We start from the raw sequence: 17,218 nt of genomic DNA on the forward strand, positions 1-17,218 counted from the left end.
AATTTGGGTTGTCTATTTTAATCTAGTAGTTATTATCAATAGCTCTTGTTTCTTGTTCTTATCGAACCCTGCATGTGCTCCAACGATGAGAAGATGTCTGTGTTGCTCCAATATTTGTGGTGATGGGGCACCTACAAAGACAATATGACGCTCAAGTTAAAGGAAAATTTAGGCTAGAAATCAAATTAGGATAGAATGGTACTTGTTTCCCATATATAAGTGGACTAATAGTGTTGTGTGATTTTAGGAGATAATCTCGCATGATGTTTGTAGTTATACTCTTATCTTATATGCCAAAATTTTAACACTTTCTTTTGCTTTAGCAAAAATTGCACCAAAATTATGCAACAATGTTAACATAAACAAAATGGCAAGGAGACAAACTTAAAAAAATATAATGTGAAACTAATTGTGAATCCCAAACTCATGAACTCAAAAATATGTTAGGGAAACCCCGAATGTTGTATTCGTGAACCAAAATTCGTTCTTGATGGTAGCATCAACCTTGGCAAAAACAATATCTTTAGGCTTGAGCTCGATGGCGACAACAACTTACTTGAGCACGAGGACCTGCAAGTGGTCGCACCAAGGTGCGTAGAAGCCCACAGCAGTGTCGGCACAATGAACATGACAAACGCAAATGCGACAAAAAAGACATAATACAACAAATATTGACAAATATGATAGTGTGGATGGCACGAGGGCATGGAATGTGATGGTGGCAATGTGGTGCAAGATGGTTGGGTGAGAGGGCTTGGTTGAGAGAATGGGCAACATGGATTGAGCAAAAAGTATGTTTATGGGAGTACCTAATTTTAAAAATTTGTGGGATATTTAAAATTGGCCAGATGTCAACCAATTTTAAAAATAGATTGTGTAATTACAAAATTGTCACGGCGTGTTTTTAAAATTAGTCATGTGGTAACCAATTTTTAAAGTTTGATCTGTATCTATTTTTTGCACCATTGTAGTACTAAGTCAAAACATTTTGAAAGTGGACTAAGAGGATATGCAATTGACACATCGTCCCAACATAACATACCATGTCATATCATATGGTTTTATCTTCATCCATAACATATCATATATTCCATTTTATATCAAATCATATTGTTCAAACATCTTCAAAACAAAAACATAGACATTAAGATCAAGCACTAAAAGTTTGTTTGGGGGGTGGGGGGTGTTGCACTTAACCCTAAAGCAATAGCAAACAAGGATTGCTCTTCGGAGCTCCCATGTTTTGCGGCACACCACTAACACTACGCATCAAACATCATCGAAATTAAAACATAGACATTAAGATCAAGCACTATATTTAACCTTAACACTTAGCATCAAAAGCAATTAGACAAAAGGTTTCTATTGGAGCTCTTATATTTAACCTGCCACACAATATACTTAGAATGAAAAACAATTTTTTTTTTTTAAACTCTCATGTATAGCGTAGACTTGTTTATCGCAACATTAAAGTCAATATGTCTCTTTATGATTTTACATTTAACGAGACAACACGTATTTTGTTTATGGAAATAACTCTTTCTTACAATCTCACTTTCTGCAATTTCTTATTTTCTTTTCAATGTAATATCTATCAATTAAAGGATATTTTGTTCGTGGAAAGACAAAAACAGTTTTTACATTTTAGTTTCGAAACGTAAACTACCCACATTCTGATATTGTTCAATATACTTTCACGTATACTTTAATTTTTATTTTGTTTTTATTTTTAAATAAATATGGTGGCGCATAGCGACTCTTTTTCACTTAGTATATTATAATATTTTTTAAATTTGTCATTTTTTACTTATTAATGTCCTGTTGTATACATATCTCATATCTGCTATTCTTCCAAGTAGGTGTCTCATTATATTATTTATCTCTACTTTTGTTAGCATTATTACGCTAACTACCATGGATAATTGGGTAGTAGAAAGAATTTGTTGGCTTTAATCTTCAGTATCGTTAAATTATATGACAAAGAATTTTTTTGTATTTGTTTATTATAATGAGAAAATAAGTAAAAGACAATGAACGTGTTATATTTAAGTGCAATGAGCTGATAAGTTTTTTTTTTTATAAAATGTCTGAGCTTATAAGCTTTGTTGTGCTTAAAATAAGTAGTATAATACTCTAGGAAATAGTAAATGAAGAATTATATTATAGTAAGAGTAAAAACGAAAAAAGACGATAATAGGTTATAAACTCGCAATATTTGGAATATATAACATATGGAAAAAAAATCATAAGTTAGTGAAATAAATTCATTTACTAACATTTCTTTTAGGATAATGAACTCATAGGTTAATTAAATAAATTTTAAATTAACTATTTTTTTATTATCAAATATACTTGTAGAGTTTGACACCAAATTTGTGATATTTGAACAATCCCGAGATCTTTGCAGGAGAGAGGGTTAAAACTCTAGCGGTCCACGTAAGTGTGAATTTGGGCCTCATGTAGCAGGTAACTAGACCCAGATCTAAATTCTGATCTAGAACAGCATTAAAGGGTATAATAATAACTAATAATTTTATGGGATTTCTAAGGTTTAGGGTTAGGTAAATTTGCTTATCATAAATATTTCCCATTTTCATTTGCATTAAAGCATTATGAGGTTGTGACATCATGTTAAAATGAAATTATTTTATACACTGCTTGAATAAATGATAACATTAGGTAGACTGAGGTTTTGCACTAAGCCCATTTCATTGTGAATGAAGATGTATGATAACTTTCTTTTTGGAGTACAACCAATAACACACTATGAATATTACCTTTTATTTCTACAAATCACCTCAGATTTTACATAGCTAACGATTCAATTACGTAACCTGTATCCGTTAGAGAAAACCCAACAAGGGTAACTCAATTTGCTGCACATTTGATGAAATCATAAACGGGCTTGACAGATCCAATATAACTAATCCCAATCATTTGTTGACAGAGGTCCAAAAGATATAAGAGAACACACGTGCTCAGATGCTAAGAACAATGTCTGAATGAAGACGTATATAAAGGTACAACTCTGGATATTTCAGCAATGTTTCTAATAGCTTAAACCTGCTGACAAGTCAAAAATTCACGTTTCAATGTTTTTAAAGGGTAAGTACATTATAACTGGAAATCCTGCTCAAGAAAACAACAAGATAGAGAATCTGGCGCTATAGCTCATGATAGACAGCCCCTTCAAGATTTTTCCCTCAAGTGTAAGACGCAACAAATTAATAGATTTCTCCATACACAGACAGACGACTTCCTAGCATTGCTCATTCAGAAAATTATATACAACCAAACCAGAGTTTAGAAATTGAGAATGATAACAGATCACCAATATTGTCAAAGCAAAAAAGAAAGCTTCTACTTCCATGGACTTGGCTGCCGAGCATCTCGGAAAACAGAAGTGCCACCAGATGCTGCTGGGGAAGGGGATGATGCAATGTAACTAGTTCCCGACACAGATACTGAAGGCAGGTTCATGGGATTTCCCTGATGACCTGAGAGAGCAAAGCGTGATGGACTACCTGCAGCTCCCAAATTTGCTCGAGAAGGATGTGAAATCTTCATGGAAAAGATAACAACTAGGCATCAATATATATCATATATATATATATGATGAGAAAACAGGGAAACTCAAAGGTAATATTATATTAATGGGCTCTTCTTCCCTCTAGCCTGCCTTTACTCTGTACTCGTATGTTCAATAAGTATAATCTATACCATTTGCATAAAGGCATGTTTATATGCATTAAGGTAGTTATTGTTAGACTTGGTAACTAACTACAAAACAAGAGAAAATTAAACAGATAACGTAAAGCTGAGTTACATGAATGCAGCCTAGACAATGACACAGCATGTTCATACTCTACACATATAAGTTAGTTTATAGAATCGTAACAATCAAAGTGTCAGACAATGAGACAACAGAGTAAACATGACCGACAATAAATTCAATTTAGCCTCTGTAAAATCCAATATATACAAATTCAACATATTTTGATACTTAATTCAACCCTTTCCGGAGCCAAGTCTGCAACTTAATGGGGCTAAATGAGGTGCTCAGCATTTCACATTAGGAAGTGAGTAATTTGGATTTAGTTATAGTTATAAGTTAGGCTATTTTAGAATGATGAAATGAGGTGAAATGGAATGGAATGGTATTTGGTTCTATTGTTTAGATAGTTTAAAATTAAATGAATGGAGCATTTTATCATAAAACACCCAAACAATGGAATCGTAACTTTATTTCTACCATTATTAGATATCTAAACAAACATAACTCTGACTATCCTGCCATACTTGTCCCTCCTACATGCACCCAACAACTTATATATTCACAAATTCATGCCAACAACCCTGATCATACATCTGAATCTCAACCAAAAAAAACAGATGACAGTTAAACAAACCAAAACACATCAACATTCAACGAAACATGAACTCACAGTAATAATCATATACATTACCACATTCTGTTGAATGCTGGGGGTCCTCCGAAGAGGGGACTCTGAAGAAGGTGACATGCTACTTGGCCGAAGCATATGGCGAGAATGCATAGTATTGTTATTAGCAAACTCATCCCCTTCACCACCATCAACATCACCAACAAGATTTCCCTCTGATCCCAACCTTGGGACCATGTGCCTGGTCATGGAACCAGTATCATTTGTTGCATCCCCTTGAAGTGGAACTGAAGGAGCACGCATCACAACCACTTGCATACTACTTCGTCTCTTTAACTCCTCCTCGGCATTCAATATCTGCCAATTAACACAGCCCAACCTATCACTCACATACGAGCAATGCTAGCAATACACTTTTTACACTCTTTCATTGGTTAAAACTAACTGAAAACTATGGAATCATAAAGGATACTAATTAAATAAGAAGTAGAGCCCACACAATTTTGTGATTTCTAACAAGTTTCAGCCAACAATAAAGTATTGCTAACATTTCTCTTCACAAAATGCAAGGATACACATAGGACACAACACCCAAATGCGAAACAGCTTTGCCAATCAATACCAAATCCTCTGCATAAAAAGAACAAATGAAACGTGGCTCTTTATTATTGAATAATAATAAGCTAAAAATTTAGAAATCTCGGTGGATCATTAATATTTCATCAAACGTTGAATTTTGTGATTTCTAACAAAGGTGTCAATAGTACAGAATCTGATACTAAAAGTGTGCTAGCATTTCTCTTCATAATGCAAGCATATACAGAAGACACAACGCAACACCCAAACGCAAAATAGCTTTCCCAATTAATACCAAATCCTCAGCATAAAAAAGAACGAAGGACTCGTGTTTCTTAATTATTGAAAAGCGAATTCTATATCTGACCGAATTTGATCACATTCCATCGAATTTAGAAGCTCACAGGGGGAAACCAACCCTTACCTGCTTCAACACCAGCACCAGATTATGCTTATTATCATTCAACCCTTGCAACTTATCCTCAATTTCCTTTTTCCTCTTCTCCTCTTCGTCAAGCAGATCTACATTGTCAACGACCTAGCCATAAAACAAACACGCGGCAATAGCCAACAAACGCATAAATTAACCGATCGAAACCAAAACACAATTCCGCTAACTAGACCGCTGAAAACCGGTTACCGGCTCATTCGGTTTCTCCGTGGAAGCAGCAACACCGACGGACGGTTTCTCCTTCTCGGAAGGCTCTTCGCTCTTGAGCGAATCAGGTTCGGCGAGCGGTGTCTTGGCGGAAGCGACGGCGACGAGCGGCACTTCTTTGCGATCCTCGTGCTCTTGGGAGGCGGTGGAAGGGCCTTCGCCGGGATTGGCGGGGTGGGAGCCGTTGGAGAGAGGGTTAGGGTTAGGGTTAGGGTTAGGGTTTGAAGCGTGAAGGCGAGAGAGTGCCTTGGAACGACGAGCGAGGAGGGATTTGAAGTCTTTGAGAGTGATTCTGGGGCCTGGCATTGGCCATCGACGAGGCGCTTCCGCTACTCGGTGAAGGTTTCCTCTGTAAAGCGAAATTGCCACCATATTTGATTCTTCTTTCTTCTCACTCATCTTCCGCGCCACAATTTGGGTCTGTTATATACGTTCCTATACATACGCAAACAAAGAATTTCAAATATTTTCAATATATTTTCCTTTCTAATAAACAACCAAACACTCATCTTCAATTTCCTCTTTATCTAAGCAAGACCCTCTACCTCTACATATTTATTTACCTAATAATATGTCATTTTTAATTCAATAGTGAGTTTTGAAAATAGTTATAAGATAAAAACTAAAAATTGTATATTTTATTTATGTTATTTTTTTCAATTTATTTTGTCATTTTTAATGTTGGTAACTCGGCTAAAGTTTTTTTTTTTTTATAAAAAAAAAAAGCGATTATAAATTATGGAATAGAATACTATAAAGTATGGGAAACCTTCAAAAAAAGTAAAGGAAACAGATTTAAAATAAAAGCATAATATTTTTAATATGAAGAAACAAGTTTATTATGTATTGATTGCTGACGTGTAAATTAAAAACACAACTAGTTTTATTCCATCGTTAATTGAAATCCGCGAGAGATTCATGGAATGCAACCCAGCCCCAACTAGTTGGTATATTGCATTCTCAATGGCTACAAATCTAACATTTTGATATTTTAAAAATAAAAGTAAAAGTCACCATATTTATTTATATAGTTTTTTTTTATGAATTTAAGTTCTTAAAAATTATAGATTACTTGTTGTAAAGATTACCTCAACTATATTTATAAATAAAAAAATTGAATTTCAAACAGTAAACTTTATTAGTTATTAATTATAGAATTTAGTTTGGACTTTAGATTTCTCATTTAGTGTTCTAGAACAGTGATAAATTTCATGGCATTAAATTGTTTAGCTCAAACATGCTAGAATAATAGTCAACGGAAATTCATTGAGAATATACCATTCTCGTATAGCATTGTTACGATAATTGTGTTGAAGACAAAAAGAAACAAAATAACATTACTAGTTCCAGAATACAAAATAAGGAAATAAAATCAAATACAATATGTCATTGTGAAATTATTGTTTCAAAGTTTAACTCAAATTGGATGGTTCCTCCATAAGATGAGGAAAACTTAGGAACATCTCATTTTCTTGGTCAAGCATGGCTTCTATGAATGAAATGTCAGAAGATGATGAAAATTGGAAGTCACTACTTTGTCTGGTCACATTCTCTATTTGGCTCACCAAGTCCTTTGACATCAACATGTCATGTTCATGATTATCACAAAATGGTGTTGTAAAAGCATCTTCTAGAAGAAAGTCATTCCAACTAAAAGCTGAAGTGGAACAAGTAGAAGGAATAGATGGTGATGAAGTTTTTGACAAGCAATCTTCCCCAAACACAGATCCATTCTCAAAGTCTAAGCAATTTGAGGCATCTGACATCATTGGCATGCCTTGGACTTGGGCAAGATCCATTGAGATGTTATCACTATGAGTTCTATTGAACAAAAAGTTAGTTCTGGTAGTTTCAATTTTGGGTGGTGATGTCGGTGGTAGCTTTGGTTGGTCATTGGTGTTTCTAAATTCTTGGGGCTGTGTTTGATGGGACTCTGATTTCAACATCATTGCGTTCTTGAAGTCTTTATTGATGGACCCAATTTGGGTACTAGGCTTCTGGCAACCCCCAATGTTTCCATAGTCAGCAATGAGTTTAGAGAAGGGCTTATGAGTAACAGGGTCAATCCCCATTTGAGAGAGCTTCTTTTTCAGCTTTGTGTTCCAATGGTTCTTCACATCATTGTCTGTTCTCCCAGGAAGTTGTTGAGCTATTATAGACCACCTGGCACATAGATATTAACACTTCCATCATTCTAATGCCCTAAACATGAAAAAGTCAGCAATTATATTTGTCATGAACTTGGGATATAAAAAAACGTAGATGGTACATTTTGCTTTGTAAAAGTAAGTAACATCATGGGGTTTTCTCTTTAACATTTGTGCCTCTTTCTATTGTCAAAAATAACTCCACAATACTACTGGTCTTCAAACTCTAAATATGTAGAACATTCAATTAGCAATAGAGAAATAAGAGACCAATACCTACAGGAGATTGTGGCTAGAATTGGAACAGTGAAAAAGAAACTTGAGGGTTAAAACATATGATCTATTTATTTGCATATGCAACAAAATAAGGAGAAAGCAAGGGCTAGATGATTACAATTTACAACAATACATGGTCATAGAGGGGGCTGCATTCAGTCACAAAAATAATCCAAAAGTAGAGGAAGCAAGACCAAGTTGAAGAATTAGGCCACATTATTCACCTGCTACCTATGGCTGCATGAAGCTTAATGATTAGATCTTCTTCTTGGGTGGTGAAATTGTCATGCTTAAGATCAGGCCTGGGGCAGTTACTCCACCTAAGCCTACAACTCTTTCCACATCTCTTGAGCCCTGTGTTAATGTCCCCAAATGCAAAACTTACAGTTAAGAAGTTGAAAATTGAGACATACAAATTCCATTAACATGGAAGTTTTAAAAAATCTCTAACTTGCTTTTTTGGGGACAGAAGTCCAGTTACCAGATCCATGCTTGGAGCCAAATGCAAGCTTATTTCTATCTTCTTCTGCAGTCCATACACCCCTTTTGACATTGATTTTTTCACAAGGAGACCTCACCATCTTTTCTATTAATCCAAGATCACAAAGGATTCAAGGGATTTAAAAATGTTTATGAAAGAAAAAAGAAAATGCCAAGTTTAAGACATGGACAGAGTGGTATCTTATGCAAACAACTTTGTTCTGCAAACACTCTTTGTGAGGAAAGAGAGAATGGAGGAGATGAGTTTAAAGGTAACACAGGTATGTAGGCAAGGAATGCATGAGAATTTGTTATGAATTAAACTTAATTTGCATGATTATTTTCATCATTCACAACAAACTTCACAGGAGAGATGAAATAAAGAACACCACTCTCTAACACAGCAATACTCACATGGTGACATGCTGGTCCTTATGCATTTCAAGATCAGGTTTGAATCTGGTGAATTATTTGGTTAAACTTAGATTAAATTATAACTAAAACAGATTGATTGGTTCATTTTCTTTAAAAGTAAATGCTTGTTCTAACTCTGGCTTTTGACATGTCTTCAAAAGTTGATGAGTATTAATTTAAACTAAACATTCAACTAATTAAATTGGTAGTATCATAGGCCTTCCCGGATAAATTAAAAAAAAAATGTATCATATGCCTTTCCAATTGAATTTTTAAAATTTTATACCGTCAGTTCTGCGTCATATCATCATATGTAATATTACAAAGCCTTTAAATGATTGCAAGCATGAGAACTTTATAGAACAATTTTTGAAGAATAAATATTATTATTTTTCATATTGTTAGTTGAAATAATTTCAGCATTCGAGACACTTAGATTAAGCCTTGTTTGGTTTCACTGATTACGCTTAGGTTTTGAAAATTTTAAATTTAGAACTATGTTTTATTTTTTCACATTTTAAGATTAAATTTTAAATTCAAATTATATAATCACTTTCTAGCTTCTTTTTATTGTATTCATATTTCTCTTCCTCGAAATGAAATTCTTTCTATTTTCATGATTCCTCAATTAGTTAACTATTACGACCGTTGAAGGTAATTGGATTTTGTCCCACTATAATAACAAATGCTAGTAGTATCAGGAATGCACCATAGGTTTAGATGAGATAGTATATGCTCTAAGTTTATAAGGTTAGATTAAGGGATTTGTAGCGAAGTCCTGCTACGATTTAAGAACCTTAGTGTAAAACTTATATAGGGTCTCAACCAAGGGGGACTAATAAGCATATAAAAGGTTGATACAAGGTAGAAAAGTTTCTTTCAAAATTGTATTAATTGATTTGAAAATGGTGTAAATGCAATTAGATTTTTGGTTCGAAGATAATATATTGGTCACTTCTATTTCTTGTTAAAGAATAATTAGCGTAGAAAACTAGGAATCTTAAATGATACAGAGGTTTATGATCATGTTTTGTTCTTAGGAAATTTTGATTTTATCCATTTTTCTACTTAAAAATACTAATTATTTGTATATAATTTGTTGGTTTCTCGATGGAGTAAATCCTAATTTTCATTAAGAGACAATACCTCTATGGTGGGTTGTTTAAAATGTGATTTCTCTGAATTTGACTTTTGAAAAGAATAATATAAAGTTCTTATATATAATATATGTTGAGAAATTATCTTATAATTAAATATTTAATTTAATTAATTTTTTTAAAAAATATTTTAATGTTTCAAGAACCAAAATTGTTATGATTTTTTTCTATGACCAAGTCTTATGATTTTTCAAATTGGTTAGCACAATGTACATCCAATAATTTTACTGTTATCCGGAAATTTGCAAAAATAAAAAACTGGTGCACGTCCGTTTAATTTGTGAAAGGTTTTTAATATTGTGCCTATGTATATACATTAGTGCATGAGAAAAAGAGATAGTCATATACACATCAAGTTATCTGTTATCTCTCCCAAAAAATTATTTCACTATTAAATATATTTTTTGAAGCGGTATTTTTTAGTTCGAGGATTTTTCGCTGCACTCGAACAGTCTAATGGGTTCACGTATCCTGAGAGAGGAACGCACTATAAGACTCAAAATTATTAATGCAGTAGTACTCTACGTGCTTTAGTCCAGGCTACTCTAATAATTATTTAATATTTTAATTTACTTTTTGTGTTTAATTAGTTGTTACTAATTGTTCTATTTTTAATTTTATAATATTCATTGTGTTGTTGATATTAGTCTTATTAATAAATCTAAGTATTTATTTTTTTATGTGTTTTGTTAAATTTTATTTCCCACAATCTTAGAGAGAAAATATTACTTCATTTCTTGTTCAATATCAACATGTCTACAATGGATATTTTAAAGTTTTTGAGCAGTAAGTTAGAAAAATTTAATGGTGAAAAATTTTTATGCTGGCAACAACAACAGATGAAATTTTGACTTACAAAGCTGAGTTTATTTTCTGTTATTTGAAATGAAAAATCTGAAAAATATTATGAGGTGCTTAGTTAAAGTTAATTCTTCTTCTGATGATACTTCTAGTGATAAAAATATTTTGTATCATGATCATATTTTGAGTGTTCTATATGATAATATTCATAGAATATTTTGTCATACAAAAATTGCTTTGATGTTATGGGACGCTCTTGAACTAAAATATGGTTCTGCTAAAAAAGGTTTAAGAAGATAATCTTGCGAAAGAATGATTTATTTTCAAATGGAAGATGGAAAACCTTTCTCTGACCAAGTTCATGAATTTGAAAATATTATTTATGACATGAAGATGAAAGAAATTACTTTGCCTGACATAATGTTTGTTAGTTTGTTAATTTATAAATTGCCTCCTTCCTTGTTTGAATTTGCAAGAATTTTTAAGCATAAACTTGATCATTTCACTTTATTGGTTACCTTGCAAATTGAAGATAAGCATCGTATTTCACAAAAGGATTCTCGTAAACCCCTTTTCTTCAAGCTAAGGCTCATTTAGTGGAAAACTCTAATAAGCCTAAACAAAAAAATTTCAAAAAATCTGGTTTTTCCAATAATAATAAGTTTGGTCAAAGCTGTCATTTCTCCAAAAATAAAAACAAGGCTTTTAATAACAACTATAAACCAAAGAGTAAAATTCAAGGAAATGAGTCCTTTCGCTTTGTCTATGGGAGAAATAATCATTTTGCTAAGAATCACTACATCTGATCCCAAATCATCGTCTTAGCCTCAAGCTAATATTATCACCGCTAATGCTAGCTCGGATTCCCCATCTAACAAGTATCATGTCACTAGCCCAAAGTTAAATTTTATTTATAACTCAAATGATTGGTGGATTGACTCTGGAGCTAATGTTCATGTGTGTGCTGATAAAAAAAACTATTCTCATCATATTAGGAATGTGGCACACGGACTGTAAGCATGGAGAATGGGAGCCTAGTATGCATCATTGGTCTAGGTCGAGTAGAATTAGGATTATCTTTAGGAAATTGTCTTGTTTTAGATGACTTCTTTCATGTTTTTGAAATTAGAAAAAATTTGATTAGTGTTGCTTTGTTAGTTCAACAAGGTTTTAAAGTTGTTTATGAGTCCAATAGGGTTGTAATTTCTCAACATGGTTCTTTTGTTAGGAAAATATATATGTGTGATGGTTTGTTTAAACTTAATCTCATGTCGTCCTTTATTAATAAAAATTCTATCATTTCTTCATCATCTATTTCAAATGTTGAATGTTGTGACATTTGGCATGGTAGACTTGGACATGTTAACTCGAATTCTATTAAAAGAATGATAACTCTTGATTTTATTCCTAAATCTTTTAATGAATTGAAACAAAAATGTGAAGTTTGTGTTCAAGCTAAACAACCTAAAAAATCTTTTCAAAATTTTGTCCAAAAGGAAACTTGTTTGCTTGAACTCATTCATAGTGATATATGTGATAACAATGGTATTATTACTCGTGGTGGAAAGAAATACTTTATTACCTTCATTGATGACTTCTCAAAATATTGTTTTGTATACTTGTTTATTCGTAAAAATGAGTTATTTGATAAATTCAAAGTTTATAAAGCAGAAGTTGAAAATCAATTAGAAAGGAATATTAAAATTCTTTGTTCTGATAGAGGAGGATAATATTCTTCTAATGAAATGGGTGAATTTTTTGAATCACATGGCATTATTCATGAAGTCACTCCTCTCTATGCTCCTCAATCTAATGGAATTGCTGAAAGAAAAAATTGTACTCTATTAGACATGATAAACGCTATGCTTATAAGTTCTAGTTTTCCTGATAATTCGTGGCGGGAAGCTTTGTTTACTGTATGTCACATTTTGAATAGAATTCCTTATAAAAATTTAGATAAAACCCCTTATCAACTTTGAAAAAATAGAAAACCAAATTTGAAATATCTCAAAGTGTGGGAGTGTCTTGCAAAGGTGAATATTCCTATTAATAAGAAAAGAAAAATTAGTCCCAAGACTGTTGATTGTGTTTTTTTGGGATATTCTTTACATAATACTACTTATAGATTTTTAGTTATTAATTCTAAAGTTGTTGAAATTTATAATAATATAATTATGGAATCTAGAGATGTTGTATTTTTCCTTTGAAGAATAGATTGTCTAAACCTATTTATGATACTTCTAGCTCTGTTTTACCTTCTAGTAGTATTGTTAACAAGGATTTTGAACCTAGAATTAGTAAAAGAATTAGAAAAGCTAAAGATTTTGATCCTGAATTTTATTCTTTCTTACTTGAAAATGATCCTAAAACTTATAGTGAATTCATGAGATATGTTGATGCACCTTTTTGAAAAAAGCCATTAATGATGAAATAATTTCTCTTAAAGTCAATAAAACTTGGTTTTTGACTGACCTTCCTCCTTGTTGCAAAAGTAGAGGCTATAAATGGGTTTTTCAGAAAAAATTAAGAACAGATGGCTCCATAGATAAGTTTAAGGCAAGACTTGTTGTTATTGGTTATAAACTAGTAGAAGGTGTAGATTTCTTTGATACATGTTCTCTTGTTTCTAAAGTTATTACTATTATAGTTTTAATTGCATTTGCATGTGTTTTTAATTTAGAAATTCATCAAATGGATGTAAAAATTGTCTTCTTAAATGGTGACTTGGAAGAAGAAATTTACATGAATCAACCTGAAGGTTTTATAGAACTTGGAATAGAAAATAAAGTTTGCAAGCTTGTTAAATCCTTGTATAGTTTAAAACAGACACCTAAGCAATGACATGATAAATTTTATCAAGTTATTTCTTCATATGGGTTTCAATTTAATAATAGTGATAAATGTGTTTATGTGAAATAATTTGATGATAATTCATGTGTTATTTTATGCCTCTATGTGGATGATATTTTAATCTTTGATAGTAATCTATATGTTATAAATGATGTGAAGTCTTTCTTGTCTAGTAATTTTAAAATGAAGGAACTTGGCCTTATTGATGTTATTTTAGCTATTAAGTTAATTAAGAATCATGATGGTATTGTTTTGATAGAATCACATTATATTAAAAAATTATTAAAAAAAGTTTAATTATTTTGATGTGAAACCAATTTCTACCCTATTTGACTATAATATTAAATTGAAGAAAAATATTGGTGAAATTGTCTCTCCTCTTAAATACTCTCAAATTATTGGTTCCTTGTTGCATTTGTCTAATTTATTTAGATCGGACATTGCATTTGCTATTGGTAGGTTAGGAAGATATACTCATAATCCTAATCATTCACATTGGCTTGCTCTACAAAAGTTATTTAGATATCTTAAATGAACTATTAATTATGGCATTCACTATGCATGTTATCCTGCTGTAATGGAAGGTTTTAGTGATGCAAATTGAATTTCTGACTTTGATGAATCTAAATCTACTAATGGTTATATCTTTACTTTAGTTGGAGGTACAATAGCTTGGAAATCTGCAAAACAAAATATTATTTCTTGTTTTACTATGGAAGCTGAAATAATTGCCTTAGATACTGCTAGTAGTGAGGCTGAATTTCTTAAAAATTTATTATATGACTTGCCCTTGTTAAATAAACCTATACATCCAATCTCAATGCATTGTGATAGTCAAGTTGCTATTGTTAAAGTTACTAGCAAAAACTTTAATTAAAAAAGAAGGCACTTGAGAATAAGACACAAATCTATTAGAAATTTGATAACTCATGGTATTATTTCTGTTGATTTTATTAGGCCTAAAAATAATTTAAAGATCCACTCACAAAAGGGTTGACGTGTCAACAAGTACTTGAATTGTCAAGGGGAATGGGACTAAAGTCCATCAACTAGTTGCAATAATGGACACTCGTCTCCACATAAATGATGATCCCATAAATGGAGTTCAATGGGTAATAACGAAATTGTTTGTTAACTATGTACACCATTGTAAACTGCAAAATTATTGCATGTTCCATTCGTATGGTAAGGTGTACTCTAAAGTAAACTGTGACGGTAATAAGGTTGAGGTATTCAAATATTTATACTTATTGTGTTAAAATTAAAAATACCTCTTAATGGATCCAATGACAATTGTTATAGGGGTGGGTGTCACAGACCACCCTTGGAAGGGTTCACCTAGTGAGTGTGGTGGTGGGGCCACTACTGTGAGATATGGACAATCTCTAAGTGACACTCACGAAACAAGATACATGCGCAAGGCCATAATACGCTCCATTGATTAGAAATCAAATGAACACCTTTATTATACATGTTATGTTCTAAAATTTGGTCAAAGAGATACAATCATATCTCTATATTCTCTCAGATAGAAGTTCATATGCACTAGGTATAAGACTCAAATCCGGAAGATTCCTTATACCGAAAATATAATATATCATGCTCCATTAAAATGTTGAAGTTTATATATATATATATATATATATATATATATATATATATATATATATAGGTTTAAATATGTTTAAATTATCTCGAATTAGCTCGATTTTCAGATCACTACTTTTTAAAATTTTTTTGTTTAAATTACCTGACTAATATTTTTTTCAATTTAGTACATGACGTTAGTTTTCTCTGTTAAATGATGATGTGACAAACAGACTGCCACATCATCACCCAACAATGTATGTCATGTCAGCACACATGGCCACCTCATTGTCCACGTAAATTGCTAGGTCATATTTGAAAATTTTTAAAAAAATTAGTTTTCCAAACCCCCCTCATTCTCCTCCACCGCGGGCAGCACCTCCTCCAGTCGCGGCAGCGCCACCTCGCCATCGCCGCCGTGCTCATGAAGCCCCCGCTGCGCTCGTATTTGTATTCTCGTTATCACATCAATGTATTCGTATTCCCCTGCACAAATACAAAAGGAGAAGATTAATTAAATAAAAATTTTGTGTTTATTCAAACAATGAAAAATTCCTTTTTCTAATTTTTGTACCAGCGGGGCAAAAAGTTGATTTTTCCCAGCGAGATTTGCAGACGGAAGCATCGTATTTGAGACCTAACAACCCTTTCGTAACGATCTTTCTACAGCAATCGTCTTTGCGTTTGCACGTTGCCTTGGGACAAATCCAACGCAGAGGTTGAGTGGGAGGAGGGCAGCGCAGCTGCTGCCCTCGATGAGGAGGAACTGCGCAGCGTCGGCGTCGCAGTGGCGGGCAATTTCCCGGCTGGTGGCGTGCTAGACAGTGAGAAGCTTGAAGGCAAGGGCGGTGGTCACTGCAGAGCTTCACGAAGAGGAAAATAAGGAGGCGCTGGCTGCGGCGAAGGAGGCCCTGTGCAGTGGCTTCATGAGCACGGCGACGATGGCGAGGCGGCGCTGCTGCAACTGGAAGAGGCGCTGTGCGCGGCAGAGGAGAATGAGGGGGGTTTGGAAAACTAATTTTTTTAAAAAAATTCAAATATGACGTGACAATTTACATGGACAATGAGGTGGCCATGTGTACTGACATGACATACACTGTTGGGTAATGATGTGACAGTCCGTTTGTCACATCATCATTTAATAGAGAAAACTAACGTCACTAAATTGAAAAAAAAATATTAGTAAAGTAATTTAAACAAAAAAAAATTTTAAAAGTAGTAATATGAAAATCGAGCTAATTTGATGTAGTTTAAACATATTTAAGCCATATATATATATATATATATATATATATATATATATATATATATATATATATAGAGAGAGAGAGAAAGAGAGAGAGAGAGAAAAGGGATCCTTTTACTCTATACTTACTCCGTCCAATAACTCATGTTCTACATCAAATTTCAACGATCCAACCGTTCAATTTAAAGTTTTTAATGCATAGATCAAATCTGCAAATTTTTAAGAAATTTGAAAATTATTTGAGACTTCATTTCATTAATTCAAATTGATGAATAATCATAAAATCATTTTATACATTGATTTAAGATCAATGTATAAAATAGACACATAATAATTGATAGATTAACAATGAAATCACAATTTATAACTCTAAAAATGGTTAATAGGAGTGAGCCTATGTGATTAAAAAACTTTCTAGTTAATATTCCTTTGATAATGAAACCAAACTCATCTATGTTGATGCATTGTAATTGCCAAAGCAATGACCATTGAAAAAAAAAAATGATAAAAACCCCTCAACATCGCAATTTAAGGATTCAATTTTTACATGGTTTAACACAAACGTCGACACATACCCAACCTAATAGTAATAGGTATATGCAATAGATATATAAAGATTTCCA

The 17,218-nt window shown here is 32.6% G+C and overlaps 2 protein-coding genes across 3 annotated transcripts; both read right to left on the bottom strand.

Moving 5' to 3' along the window:
• Window positions 1-2,983: 2,983 nt before the first annotated feature.
• LOC109789858 (tRNA (Ile)-lysidine synthase) lies at window positions 2,984-6,141 on the bottom strand. Its single transcript, XM_020348894.3, has 4 exons — window positions 5,620-6,141; window positions 5,404-5,517; window positions 4,467-4,760; window positions 2,984-3,561 (listed from the first exon to the last, which is right to left on the bottom strand). Exons 1-4 carry the CDS (start codon window positions 6,034-6,036, stop codon window positions 3,361-3,363), a joined length of 1,026 nt encoding a protein of 341 aa, XP_020204483.1. The 5' UTR covers window positions 6,037-6,141; the 3' UTR covers window positions 2,984-3,360.
• Window positions 6,142-6,799: 658 nt separating this feature from the next.
• LOC109789859 (transcription factor MYB35) lies at window positions 6,800-8,856 on the bottom strand. Of its 2 annotated transcripts, none has more exons than XM_020348895.3 (3): window positions 8,512-8,856; window positions 8,285-8,414; window positions 6,800-7,800 (listed from the first exon to the last, which is right to left on the bottom strand). In XM_020348895.3, exons 1-3 carry the CDS (start codon window positions 8,639-8,641, stop codon window positions 7,050-7,052), a joined length of 1,011 nt encoding a protein of 336 aa, XP_020204484.1. In that variant the 5' UTR covers window positions 8,642-8,856; the 3' UTR covers window positions 6,800-7,049. The 2 variants fall into 2 exon arrangements, with proteins under 2 accessions (XP_020204484.1, XP_082932821.1); XM_083076695.1 differs by having other exon boundaries at window positions 6,848-7,800; window positions 8,542-8,846.
• Window positions 8,857-17,218: the final 8,362 nt, after the last annotated feature.

This window comes from Cajanus cajan, chromosome 6 (assembly GCF_000230855.2).
Source record: "Cajanus cajan strain Asha chromosome 6, NIPB_CcT2T_4, whole genome shotgun sequence".
In the NCBI taxonomy this organism is placed as follows: domain Eukaryota; kingdom Viridiplantae; phylum Streptophyta; class Magnoliopsida; order Fabales; family Fabaceae; genus Cajanus; species Cajanus cajan.

Excerpts from the sequence above, each read along its gene's own strand:
- LOC109789859 (XM_020348895.3), bottom strand. The coding sequence starts at position 8,641 with ATGGTGAGGTCTCCTTGTGAAAAAATCAATGTCAAAAGGGGTGTATGG. Across the intron at positions 8,415-8,511 it reads TTCTGTCCCCAAAAAAGCAA|GGCTCAAGAGATGTGGAAAG; the intron begins GTTAGAGATTTT and ends ACATTAACACAG. Across the intron at positions 7,801-8,284 it reads CATGCAGCCATAGGTAGCAG|GTGGTCTATAATAGCTCAAC; the intron begins GTGAATAATGTG and ends TCTATGTGCCAG.
- LOC109789858 (XM_020348894.3), bottom strand. The coding sequence starts at position 6,036 with ATGAGTGAGAAGAAAGAAGAATCAAATATGGTGGCAATTTCGCTTTAC. Across the intron at positions 5,518-5,619 it reads CGGAGAAACCGAATGAGCCG|GTCGTTGACAATGTAGATCT; the intron begins GTAACCGGTTTT and ends TTTTATGGCTAG. Across the intron at positions 4,761-5,403 it reads TGGTGCTGGTGTTGAAGCAG|ATATTGAATGCCGAGGAGGA; the intron begins GTAAGGGTTGGT and ends GTTAATTGGCAG.